This window comes from Thamnophis sirtalis, unplaced genomic scaffold, assembly GCF_051295495.1.
Source record: "Thamnophis sirtalis isolate CommonGarterSnake01/CBP01778 unplaced genomic scaffold, rThaSir2_p1.2 scaffold_2, whole genome shotgun sequence".
NCBI classification, from domain to species: Eukaryota; Metazoa; Chordata; class Lepidosauria; order Squamata; family Natricidae; genus Thamnophis; species Thamnophis sirtalis.
The window spans coordinates 378,551-390,615 of record NW_028261382.1 but is presented as its reverse complement, the minus strand read 5'-3'; the positions used below and the strand labels follow the sequence as shown (position 1 = coordinate 390,615).

The window sequence follows — 12,065 nt, the reverse complement described above, 5'->3', positions numbered from 1 at the left end:
AGCCCCCCCCCCATTCAGCCATTCTCTGGGCAGCAACCATGGCTGGCAACAGCTCAGGAAGCCCCATTCTCTGGGCAGCGCCCTTGGGGGAACCTCGGTGCCCAGGAGGCTGAGCTGGTTCTGGGTGCTGCTCTCCTCCAGCTGCCCAGATTGAAGCCAAAGCTGGTTTTCAAACTCAGGTGTGGAAGCGGCTCTGCCGACTGCTCAAGGGGGGGCTGGGCCAGCACTGGAGGCTGGGGGTGGAGGGGAAGCGCTGGCTGGGTTTCCCCAGACGCCCTTTGCTGTTTGCAGGGGGGGGGAGGTTCAAGACTTGAGGGGGGGAGGTAGAGCAGAGGCCTGCAGGATGTCAATGAATCGTTTTCTGATTGGAAAGTAGCTTTCCTGAGGGTGGCCTCCTGCCCCCTGTCTTCTGGGAGGGCGTTTCTTGTGGTCCTCTGGGGGGGACGGACTGGGAGCTTCGTTGGGCCCTACTTCCCCTCCTCCAGGTGGGTCAGTTCGTGTTCGTGGAGGGCGTCCGTCTTCTGGCAGGGGGAGGGAGGGAAGTGGTGGACCCCGATGAAGAGCATGTAGGTGGCAGCTCCCAGGGCTGCCCCCACCATGGGGCCGGCGATGGGAACCCACCACCAGTTATTGCCGGCTCTGTGTGGGGGGAAAGAAATAGGCAGGTTTCATTACCAGGGATTTAGAGAGTTGCTCTCGGGGGTGCTTAGTCCTCACTAGCCCCCAGACCCCTTGGGGTCCGCGTTTCTGCCTAGAACCCACCGACCTCAACCCTCTTCCTGAGGCTTCCGAGGAGAAGAATTAAGCCCTTCAGTCGGCAAAGTCTCCTTCATTTGGAAACGGCTAAGCAGGCAGAGCTAAAGGGCCGCCGACGGGACAAGGGCCGCCGGACGCCTAAGCAAAGAGAGGCGCTGGGCGGTCGCTCTGCTGGAAAACAGCCGCCGGGATTGGCCGCCAGATGGCAGCCTTGCGACGCGCTGGCTCAACGGGCGGCTTCCGCGGAGAGCAGCGCCCCCCAGCGGCCCGCGGGGGGAGGCGAGGCCGGGCCGAGGTGGACCTACGAGGCCGCGGGAGACTCTGCGCCCGCCCTGCTCTTTCCGGACTTTGTCCCAGCTGTAGGGGAGCCCCCCCCAGCCTGCCCAGCTGGGCCATGCTCAGGTCTTCCCCTTCCACGGAGGCCCATGGGGGGACCTCGGGCAAGAGCCTCCTGCACAGCCCCCCAGCCCCCCTCAGGGCAGAGGGAACAGGCGGCCAATTTAAGCCCCCCCTCCCCATGGAAGGCCTTCTGGATGGGGTGGAAATGGCTGGTGGCCCAGGGGCCCCAGCGCAAGGCACTCACGTGAAGACTTCAGGCCCCCAGCCCAGCAGGTAGGTGAAGAGGCGGGGGCTCAGATCTCGGGCTGGGTTCATGGCGCAGCCGCTGTTCAGGCCCATGGAACAGGTCAGCAGTATGATGAGGAGGCCGACGGCAATGGGCTCCAGCCCCTTCGGGACCCCCAAGTTGTCCGTGTCAAAGATGGCAAAGACCCCCAGGATAAGAAAGGCCGTGGACAGCATCTAGCAGAGAAAGACCAGGGGGTCACCTCTCCCCCGATGGACCCCAGGCTGCCCCCAGCCCTCGAAGGCAGCTGCGGGGGGGGGGGGATGGGACAGGAGGCAGGGCCCCTCAGGCGATGATGGGAAGCCTCTCTTGGCCCTGATGCCACCTTTTCCACACAGGTGCCTTGTGTTGGCATTCAGAGAGCCCCAGGTTGGGTCCTGCCCCTTCCCGGGGCTCAGGGTAAGTCTCAGCCCCTGCCAAGAGAAGAAAAGTGGGACGCCCTCCCAAGCAGCCTGCCTGCTCCCTACCTGATCTGCGAAGCCGTTGGTCAGGGACAAATATTCCTGAGGATACGTCGCAAAAATGTGTGCTGTGGGGTTGGCCCCTCCGACAGTGAAGTTGCCATCCGTGTAGAAGATGAGAGCATCTGCGGAGGAAGCGACAGGCAGGAGCCTTGGGGGAGGGAAGGGGCAACCCGCCTTGCCACAGGAGAGCCGAGTCGTGAGGGAGGGGAGCTCGGAACGGGTTTCGCGAGAAACAGGAACGGACGCCCTGCTCAGATGTGGAGAAGCCCCTGACCGGCTCCAAAATGGGATGCTGCTCATGGCCAGTTCAGGGGTGGGAAACTGGCTTCTCAGGCGGGAGCTCCCGGGGGCCGGGAAGATCTCTGCTCCCCAGGGCCTCCATGGGGTTTCCGTAATGGCCAAACAGGGCACAAATGTGGGCACAAATTCTGGCCCGTCTGGGGCAAAAGTCACCTAATTTGGGGGTTTTGGGGTTCCTGTGTAAAATGCCAGCTGGGGCAAAGGAGGCTCTCACTCACCATAGTTGATGCCAAAGACCACAGCAGCTCCAAGAAAGGCACCCAGAAACTGTGCCAGGACATAAATGGGGAATTTGACCCACTTCATCTTCCCAGTCAGGCACATGGCGAAGGAGACGGCTGGATTGATGTGGCCACCTAGGGGGAGAGAAGGAGGAGGAGAGGAAGAGGCTGGCCGATGCCCCCTTCTTGGTCCCTCAGATCCCTTCTCAAGGCTGCTCAGCATCGGCTGCCAAGGTGATGGTCTTGGGTTGGGTCAGAAGGAGCTTTCCCGGGAAGATGGGCTCAGCTAAGCCCCCAGCCCAGGACAGGCAGGGCAGTCCCAGAGCTCTCACCCTAGAGCCTGTGCTGGACTATCCCCAGGCCATGGGGTGGGTGGATGCTTGCAAGATGCTCTCTAGGACTTGGTCTTCATAGGGGGGAGGTCTAAGCTGAAGGGCCTCCCACCACCCAATTTCCCCACTGCCCGCTTGACCAGAATATCTGTGTCCATCACCTGAGAGATGCGAAGCTGTCTCGGCTTCAAGAGGCGACATTTCCATTGTCTCTTTTAAGGCCTGATTATTTATTTATGGAATCCAATTATTCCTCTCCTTTCTTTAAGCCCTGGCCAAAGGTTAATGGTTGATTTCGGAAGAGCATCAAGAAGGATGAGCAGGAGATTAGCAGAAATCACTCCGGGGTCACCGGTGGCTCAGTTTGGGCAGACGGGGGTCGTGGCCGAGGGATGACCCGGGGCTGCTGCAGTCAGGTTCAGGATCACTAGATCTGCAGGTGCCCAGCCACGGTCTTCCAATCACAGGGGAGGGTTCCTGGCATCCCCTCCCCCCAATGTGGGTATCCAGTGTCATCTGCCACAAGGCCTGGAGTCCCAAGGAGGCCGAGCCAAGCAGAGGCTCCTCCGACCGAGCCCTCGGGGCCCCTTCCTCCCCTCCGGCCCCAAACACCTCTTGGGTTGCAGGCACAGTTAGATCTTGCCTTCCTGGGGGGGCGGGGGGAGCCTTTGCAGGGCCTGTTCCTCTCTGATAAGGAAACCATGCAAGGCCAGGAGAGCTGAGCGCCTCCCCCCCCCCTCTGCCCCTCTCCTGTCTCCAGCTCTCTCTGCAAAAGGCAAGGAAAGAAACGGGGCAGAGATTTTGAAACCCCCCCTCCCCTGTTTCCATTTGGGCCACGAGACCTTTTGGCTCACAGAGACAATCGCTCCCTGCACTGGGGGCTTTCCTGGGGCCCCTCGCAGCCTTCACGAGGTGCCCTCTGGAGCCCATTTGTCTGCCCGACTTGCCTTCCCCAATCTGGGACCCAGCCTGGCGCCCACCCCCTGCTGGGACCAGCACGTCCGAAGGCTGTTCTTCTGGCCAAGGGCTGGTGGGGCTCCCGGCAGGAACCACCCCCACGCTTTGGTGCCCTTGGGACCCTCGGGGGGGAAGGAAAGCCTGGCCTGAGCGAGGGGCTGAAGCTCCAGTTGAAAGAACCAGTCAGCAGCCCATCCCTCCTTTCCCCAAACCGATGGGTGGCAAATATCAGCTTACCAGAGACGCCTCCGGCCACGTAGATGGCCAGGGTGACGGCCATGGCGAAGCCAACGGAGATCGTCAGTGCTCCTCCCAGGACCCCCCTGCTCAGGACGGTTTGTGCCACGCAACTGCAGCCCAGCGCCTGTAGTTTCAGAAGGAGACAGGTGAGAACAGGAGCTGCCCACCAGCCGGGCAGTTGGGCCTTCCCAGCTCTCACTCGGAGGGCCCTTCGCCTGCTCACCCAGAGGGCACAAAGGCCCTCCTGGAGCTCTTCCTTCGCAGGAACTGGGTGGCTGGGCCAAAACACAACAACTCTTGTCGGTCAGGAACCTCTTCTATCTCCCGTCCACCAGAGGTGCCCCTGTTTCTGTGGGAAACAGGCCCCTCATCCCTAGGGGTGGATTCTTGCCATGAAGGTGGCATCATCTGAACATGGATTGTGTGTGAGGGAGGGGAGAGGGAGAGAAGGAATTTTAAGACTATAGAGCACCTTTTTCATATCTTCGCTTCGTGCTCTGAGGTGCCATAATTTTTGTGCATAGTTTCTGTCAGACAAATATTTGTTGGATGGAAAACCTCTTTTGTTTAACAGAAAGGCTGGAGATTAATGGTTCTGCGAGCAAAAGGTCCAGATTCTCAGGCACACCGCAGTGGTTCCATTGGGGTTTTATGGGATGGACATATATTTAAAGACAATATGGATTTTTTATCCATATTGTACTTAAATTCTTTCTCTTTTAATCAGTCACAAGGGTTAAATCATTTGAAAGCCATTAGGCAAAATGGGGCGTGGCGTCTAAAGTTCAAAAGTGCCTCTTTCGTCAGCCTGACAGCTTTTGTTGAGAAGGGTGTGTGTGTATGTGTGTGTGTGAGGGAGAAGCTTTTCAGCCAGGACCTCCAGAAGGAAAGACAAGATTCCGAAGGGAACTTCCTCCATGAAAGAGGAAACGGAGGAGCCTGGGCTTGCTCCAGAGCATTCCCCCCACCTGCCCTTCCCTTCCCTGGCCCTCTGTGTGCACCCCCTCCCGAGAAGAGGGTCCGCTCCATGAGGGGAGACCTCTCCTCTTTGAGTCCCTGGAGAGGGGGGCAGAGAGGGAACTTTGGGGGCGTTTGGAAGAGGCTGTGCTAGAGAGTAAAACTAGTTCATTATTAAGAAGTAACTGGCGTTTTTGCAAGCTATGGATTGACTTTATTGATCTATTTATCGTATTTATTTGCTGCCCATCTCGCTGTCCAGGCAGCATTTATCTAGATTAGCCTTGTCTTTTCCTGCAAGAAGTAGCGTTTCTTTTAGCAGCAGCCAGCAAGGGCCAGAGGGCTCCCCCCCCCCCAAACCCTGCAGAGAAGGGGCTCCTATGCAGACCAGCTGACCGGAGGCGCCTGGGACTCTCTGGTTATGCAAGCAGGACCCTCAGGGGGAGCAGGGAAGGTTTGCCAACAGATGGGAATCGAGTAGGAGTAACTGGTTAATAGACCATTATGATGTATTATGGGATGGCTTTGGCGTATGTGGATGTGTGACTGTCATGTCATTTGGTAACCAATCGGCCCTTCTTTTCCTGTCCCTGCTTCACTGTATAAAAATAGCGGCCCGTTTCCTGGTGGGCTCCTTGGGGATGAAAGGCAAGCGCTTCCCTTGCAAAGGCTTCTCTTTCCTCCACCTCCTCACCCAGGATCAGGCGCTCGGGCCCTCCAGAAGAGCTTCAGCTCCTCCACTGGGGTCCCTGCAGACCAAGAGGCCTTGAGGGGGGGGGAGGCCCCTCTGCCCGGTTGGAGAGCAGGACCTCAAGGGAAGGGAAGGATTTGGAGTTGAGCAAGCAGGAGATCATCCCAGCCCTACATTGTAATTGTAATTTAATAGATTTATATGGAATTCGGAGCTTCCCAGGATGCCAGAGCAGGCGCTGAAAAGGTTCTCCTCCTAGTGAAGCCACGGTGATCTCCTGATGGCCCCCAACTCACCCTCTGCCTAACAGGAGAAGTGGATGGTTTGGAGCTGCAGGGAGTAAGGAAGAGGACCTTGATGGAGATCAGCAAGAGGAGCCACGTGGGAGGCACATATGCCCCCCTCCACCCTGCCCACTTCATCTCCCAACTTTTTGAGCAATTATCAAGTCCTCTGGGGGGTGGGGCTCAAAGGGACTTGGTGTTGGTGGCCATAATTCCTTTCAGCGACCTGAGCCACCTTTTCTGGGCAAATATCCTGGTGTCCTCCGGGCTTCCCAAGGAAAGTTGTGTGCCTGCATTCCACCTGGATTGTATAAAAGCCGATGCCAAGGCAGCCTCGGGGTTGTGTCTCTTCTGATGCTGAGAAGTGATTTCTTGCAGCTCTGCCTGGGCCACACCCTGGCAAGCTTTTTTCCCAGCACTTCCCATCCCCCCCCTTAATTGGACCCGGAGCCAGCCTTGGAATGGGCCAGAGGGCAGAGACTGGGAGACCAAGCCAAACAGGTGTGGCAGAAGGCGCTGCTGAGAGGGACGGGCTTCTCTCTGGACTGAGAGAAGGAAGCAAGAGAGGTGAGAAGAAAGCTGGCCGTTGGGCAAGCCATGAGTTCCTGGGCAGATGCACCACCTGGGCATCGGCAGGGCCGATTCCTTTCGGGCATGGCAGTGGCGCGTTCTCTCTCTCTCGTGCCTTGATTCGTCTTGTGAAACAAGTTAAAACCGAACCCTCCAAATGGTGGAATCTCCAAAACTGGGGATTAGTAAACTCCCCCTGGGGGCACTAAGCTGTCAGCAAAGTGGCATCAAATCAAAGAGGCATTCAGTCCGCTCCTCATCCACCCACCACTCATGCGCCATCCGCCTTTGCTCTCACCCACAGGCCCGTCTGCAGGAGGAACCGAGCGGAGAGGAACGTTGCCTTGTGCAACAAGTTAAAACAGAACCTTCCAAGGGTGAAATCACCAAAAATGGGAGGGAAACAATGGCATCAAGTTTCCATCCAAGGGGCACCAGATCGAACCAGCGTTAAGCCTCCAGCCCAGCAGGTAGGGGGGAGATTCTGCCAGCCAACTGCCACCCCAATGGAAAGGCCCAGCGGCATGGCTGGTGTGCGTCTGGAGGCCTTCTGCTCACCCCAGTCCCAGGAGGCTCCCGTCCCCTCCGGGCCCCATCTTCCTGGGCTCTTCCTGTCTCAGAACGTCTCCCCTCCCCCCTTTTCTCTCTCCTGGACATGGGGGGGGGCAGCAAAGGCAAATAAACCGGCCTATGCTTGGCTAACCTTTGACTGACTGGCAGCCCCCGGGGTCTCCTGGTGCCTGTTTGGGGTTGGGGTCATCAGGGGTCACCTGTGCTGGAAAGAGCCAAGAAGACATCGGGGAAACGATTGGCCTGGAAACCGGCTCCCCAGAGAGGCCGCTCGGAAGACCTTGAGGCGTGGAGACCAGGCTGCAGAATTAGGTTCTGGCCCATTGAGAGCCCAAGACTGGGAATTGGGTGCCAGTTGGGCAGAGCGAGGTCTGCAATGGGCAGGAGCCCCCCCTCCATATTTTCTCGTGACCCAGACGGTTCCTGCTGAGAGCTGATGGTGGAATCGAGCAGGAAGACTGCAAAGCACTTTCCACAAGGAGGGTCTGCCTTCAGGTAGCAGAGGGGGGGTCTTCCCAGGGCTGGCAGGGGAGGGGGCTGCTTGGGAGGACAAGCCACACCAAGAGATGCCCTTTAGCTGCCAAGTCAGCTGTCCTGTTAGAGCCACCAGGTCCCCCGGGACTCTTCCATGGTGGTCTCTGAAGAAGCGAGCCTCTGCCAAGGGCCAAAGGGGACTTCCACAACCTGGACTTTGGATCTGGTCCCCCTTGATCCTGTTGTGGGTGCAGCTATGATTGTACCTCCAACTGCAAGGCTGAAAGGGAAGGCCTCCCACACGTTAGTAAAGCAAATAAATGTCTTCAAACAAAGGTCAGAATCGAGCCTGTAGCTTCACCCTTTCGTGGCTGTGTCCAGTTCTGGGATGAGATCCTAATGGAAATGGGCATCTCGACCGAGGGGGAAGGGCTGCTCCCCTGTGCTGTGGCTGGTTCAACTGATGAGCAGTTGAGGGAAATGTAGAAATGTGCAGAGCCAGGAGCTCTGTGCCTAACAGGAAACTCAGGATTAGCTTAGAATAACCAGCGTTCTTTATTCCAAGGAGCTCCTTTTGCAACGTCTTGTGCAACTCCAGCTCTCCCACGGAGCCCTCGGGGTCCCGTCTTGGGCAACCTCTGCAGAAGGTTACTCAAGGTCCCAGGAGACCCTGTCTTCACGGAGCCATGGCACAGACTGGATGGGAGCTGCACCCCTGAGCAACGCCGTCTGCCTCTTGGGCCGACCTTGGCCAAGGGCAACTCAAGGGCTTGCCACCTGGCAGGGGCTGGGAGCAGGGGCCGGAGAAGGGGCGGTCACGGGAACAGCCCAGTCTATGCCAGTCCAGCTTTCTGCCGCCTGATGGTTGGTTAGTGAGCAGTTCAACCAGAGCCCCATAAGCCCTCAGGAGGTCCTGGCGTCTCTTCTCCAGCATACCTCACCTCTGTTGCCGAGGGGCACGAGGAGGAATGAAGGGAGCTGCATTGGCACTCAGGGGGCTGTGCATGGTTGGTTCCTGATGGAGGGCCTCCCCCCCCTCAGCATGGCAGGGATCAGGTTTTATGCCAGAGCCAGAAGTGGCCTAGGCACAGCACGCCTTGTTCGCATTTCCCTTCCTCTCTTTCTGCTTTGTAAGCCCGATCACATCTCGCCCCGGGCACCAGCTCGGATGCAGAGAGAATGCCCTCCAAGTAGCAGAGGCCCCCCAAGGCAATCGGGGCAATGGGTGAAGGCGTAGGATAGAAACAGACTTGGGTCTTCTTCACAAACCGCCTGACAAGCTGCAACAGGAATTTCTGTGTTCTTTGGTTTCTGAGCAACATTTCCAGCCCCCCCCCCTCGCTGCGCCTGGTTTGGGGGCCACCTATGTTGCATGGGGGGGGGGAGGGGGAGGCGATACTTACAATCAGGATGAAGGTCCCCAGGAGTTCTGCCAGCGCTTCCTTCAGCAGACGGTTCCTGAGGGCCACTTTTTCCTTCAGGCTCTTTCCTGCCTTCTGTGTCATCCTGGCGTCTGTTCTTCCAACTTGGGAAACAGGCAGTCAAATGTCCGTCCCGCTCGGGGGTTTTTTTTTTGAACTTTGGCTCCTTCCTCCAATGGTTCTATCCACGCCCCAACCAGCCTGGTGGTTTCTGGGCCTCCCTTTGCCTTCCCAGATCACTGCTCAAGAGACCCCATCCTGTGCTGCCCGCTTGGCATGCGCCAGGCTATTTATAACAGGCCGGAGATAAGGCCGGGCAGCCCCTCACTTGCTGCCAGGAGAAGCCAGCCAGCTGCTGATTGCACAACACACACACACACACACACACACACACACACCAACTGATAGCTGAAATCTGCAGGGGAAGAAGGAGAGTGACGAAAGGGAGCCTCTCCTTATATACCTGCCAGAGGCCGGCTGGCGATTGGCTGGTGCTGCAAAGCCTTGGTGGGGAGGCTGCCAAGAGGCGTCTTCAGCCACGCCTGAGCCGTAGGTTCCACACCTGGCTTGGGGGGGGGTGCAGACTGTCTCCACATGCTCTGCTGAGAACAGGCCCTTTTCTCCAGACCCAAAGCACGGAGCCTTCCAGAGGCTGATCCTGTGCCAGCAGTTGGCACGCTCCCTTTAGCCATTGCCATGTCTTGTGGCAGGGAGTTCCATAAGTGAATTCTGCACTGCCTCACCTCCTTTCGTTCCCAAAACTCATCTTGATGGTTTCATCAGCTAACCTGTATTCTAGACCCAGAGAAGTGGGGGGAGCCATGTTCCCTCTACGTCCTTGTGACAAACATGGTTTTGTAACATCTTTGATCAACATTGATTTTTCTTGGCTAAATAAACAGCTCCAGAAATGGGACTTTCCCCCACTTGGAAGGCAGGCAAAGCAGCTTCTCGTGACTCACTGCAGGTCCCGGTTCCCTCTGTCTTCACAGACAAAGGCGCTCAGTGGTCAGCCTGCTGTCCATCGGCCTTTCCTCCCAGTTCGCCCAGAAAGCTCCAGCGCAGGGAGGCCGGTCCAGTTGGCTCAAGGCCAAGGGTGTCGGGTGGGGGAGGGGCAATTCCAAAGAGACCCAAGGAAGCCTTGGCAGGTGGGGGCCGGTGGGCCCCCCAAAAGCAGCAGCCCAAAGGCTGCCGCAGCTGCATTTCAACCCCCAGTGATTGACGGCTGTCCTTCTGTCCTCCTGCACTCCCATCTTGTTGATGCCGGAATTCCCCCACACGAAGTGCCTGAAAGGAGGGGGGGGCATTTGCTGCCCTTCGCAGGAGCTTCTCTTCTCTTGGGTGTGTGGGGTGTGTGGGGTCCGTGGGGCGTGTGGGGCGTGTGCAGGGCTTGGGTTGCCAGTTTTTCCTGATGGAAGTGCAGATGTTGTTTGTTGCCTTTTGTCCCCGGTTGCTGACTGGTGTAGAAGGAAGCCAGCCACGAGGGAGAAAGGAAACGAAAGAAAACTTCCTGTGCGTTGCCACTGCCCGGCCTTTGTCCCCCTGCCGCCTTTCCCATCGCCTGCCTGCTCCCCCCGTTTCCTTCCTGGAACAACAACTCTGCAGGGGAAAAGGGCCAAACAGCTACTCTCCCCCACCTTGAGCCTCCGGGCCAGGCACTGCTGCCGCTGCCAGAGGGGAAACTGAGGCCTTGGGTAGCTTGGCCCCTCCCTCTGGCCTGGCCTGGGCAGAGAGGGGCCTAATAAGGAGGGCAGGCCTGGCCGGTGCCTGGCTCTCAGTGGGCAGGGGGGGTTGGCTGTGCCTAGCCTCCTCCCTGTGGCTGGAAGAGGGGGTCGGGGTGGAGAAACGGGGCCCTTGCTGGCAAAACCTTTGTCTGCCTTCACCCGCATTCATTAAGGCATAATGACTGTATTAATTGAATGCGTAACTTTGCCTAATTAGACCAAAGAGTTATTCCTTTGGCCGAAATTCAAGGGGGAGAAGAGAAGGCGCATTAGCCATGATGGATGGGGGCGGAATGGGATGTTCAGGGAGGAGCGTGGTTGATGGCATCTGCTCATTAGGCAGCCTCCATTAGCCAAAAGGTCACCCCGTTTCCAGGTTTGATGCATTTCTCACAAAGTCAATTTGGGGCGGGGGGGGGAGTGAGGGGGAGGCAAAGAAGAGCTGAAAATGAGGGAAGTAGTGAGACATCAGCAAGCAGCAGCGCAGCCGTGGCTGCAGTGGCCGTGGCGTGTGAGTGCTGGCTGAGTCCTCTTCGGGTCCCTGCCCATCCTGGGGGCAAAAGCACCAGGGCTTTCTCTTCTCTGACCCCTGGAACTCCCTGCCTCATGAGAAGTGCTCAGTGCTACCAACGATCCGTGTTTGAAGGGTCATCTCCTTTCTCCCAGGAGGGGGCACTCTTGGCTCCCTCCCTCCAGCACAGGAAGAGTCCCCAGGGATCGCCTCCACCTTCCTGGTGTGTCCACGGGCGCCCTCTGCTCACCAGGCCAACCGGAGGCTGTACTCCAGGGCTGGGCTGGGCGGGAGGGGGGGGGGAGAGCCGCCTGTGCCCCGCTACCTCCCGCATCCCTCGAGGGAGCCCGGGCAGCCAGATCGGCGGAGCTCTCCATGGTGCTGGCTGCGGAGCCCTTCGCTCAAGGGGGCTTCTGCCCCGACGCCCCGCCCGACCTCCGGAGGAGCTTTGCTGGGCTTGACAGAGCCGGGGTCCGCTCCGGTCAGCCTGGGCTGGTGGCGGACGGGGCAGGCGCGCTTTGGGGAAGGTCTCCCCTGTCGCGCAGACTCCACTGCGGGGAAAGACGTCGGGAGCCCCGGGAGTCGCCTCTGGGCCTCTTCTGAGCCAGAACTCGCCGCCTCGCCTCCCCCAACCTGAAACCGAGGCAATCCTCCGACTCGGCCTCCTACGAGCCCGCCCCCCCCCCCGACTCCGCGTGGCTTTCCCCGGCCTGAGTGGCCACCGAGCGCCTCTGCCCAGCGATCAGGGCTCCGACAAGCGCCGGGAGAACGGGAGCTGCGGCACGCCGAGCTGCTCCTGGCCGAGCAAGCCCGGAGCCTGGAAGGGACGCCGGGTCCAGGCTGGCAAGGCAGGGCAGTGCCGGCTGGCTGACTCAAGGACGGGCAACTCAGGAAAGTCCCGGAGGAGTAACGTTTGGGCCGCCGAAGCCTCTGGCTCTCCCGCCGCGACTGCCCTTCGCAGTCAGCCA

General features: G+C 58.8%; 1 protein-coding gene across 1 annotated transcript; it reads right to left on the bottom strand.

Annotated features, from left to right (window-relative positions):
* Positions 1-281: 281 nt before the first annotated feature.
* AQP9 (aquaporin 9) lies at positions 282-9,274 on the bottom strand. Its single transcript, XM_014058735.2, has 6 exons — positions 8,845-9,274; positions 3,893-4,019; positions 2,364-2,501; positions 1,849-1,967; positions 1,340-1,557; positions 282-639 (listed from the first exon to the last, which is right to left on the bottom strand). Exons 1-6 carry the CDS (start codon positions 8,944-8,946, stop codon positions 468-470), a joined length of 876 nt encoding a protein of 291 aa, XP_013914210.2. The 5' UTR covers positions 8,947-9,274; the 3' UTR covers positions 282-467.
* Positions 9,275-12,065: the final 2,791 nt, after the last annotated feature.

Bases quoted from the DNA above. Each gene is read 5' to 3' on its own strand.
- AQP9 (XM_014058735.2), bottom strand. From the start codon at position 8,946: ATGACACAGAAGGCAGGAAAGAGCCTGAAGGAAAAAGTGGCCCTCAGG. The intron at 2,502-3,892 runs GTAAGCTGATAT...CTCTCCCCCTAG, and splicing joins CGTGGCCGGAGGCGTCTCTG to GTGGCCACATCAATCCAGCC. The intron at 1,968-2,363 runs GTGAGTGAGAGC...CTTCCTCCGCAG, and splicing joins GGTCTTTGGCATCAACTATG to ATGCTCTCATCTTCTACACG.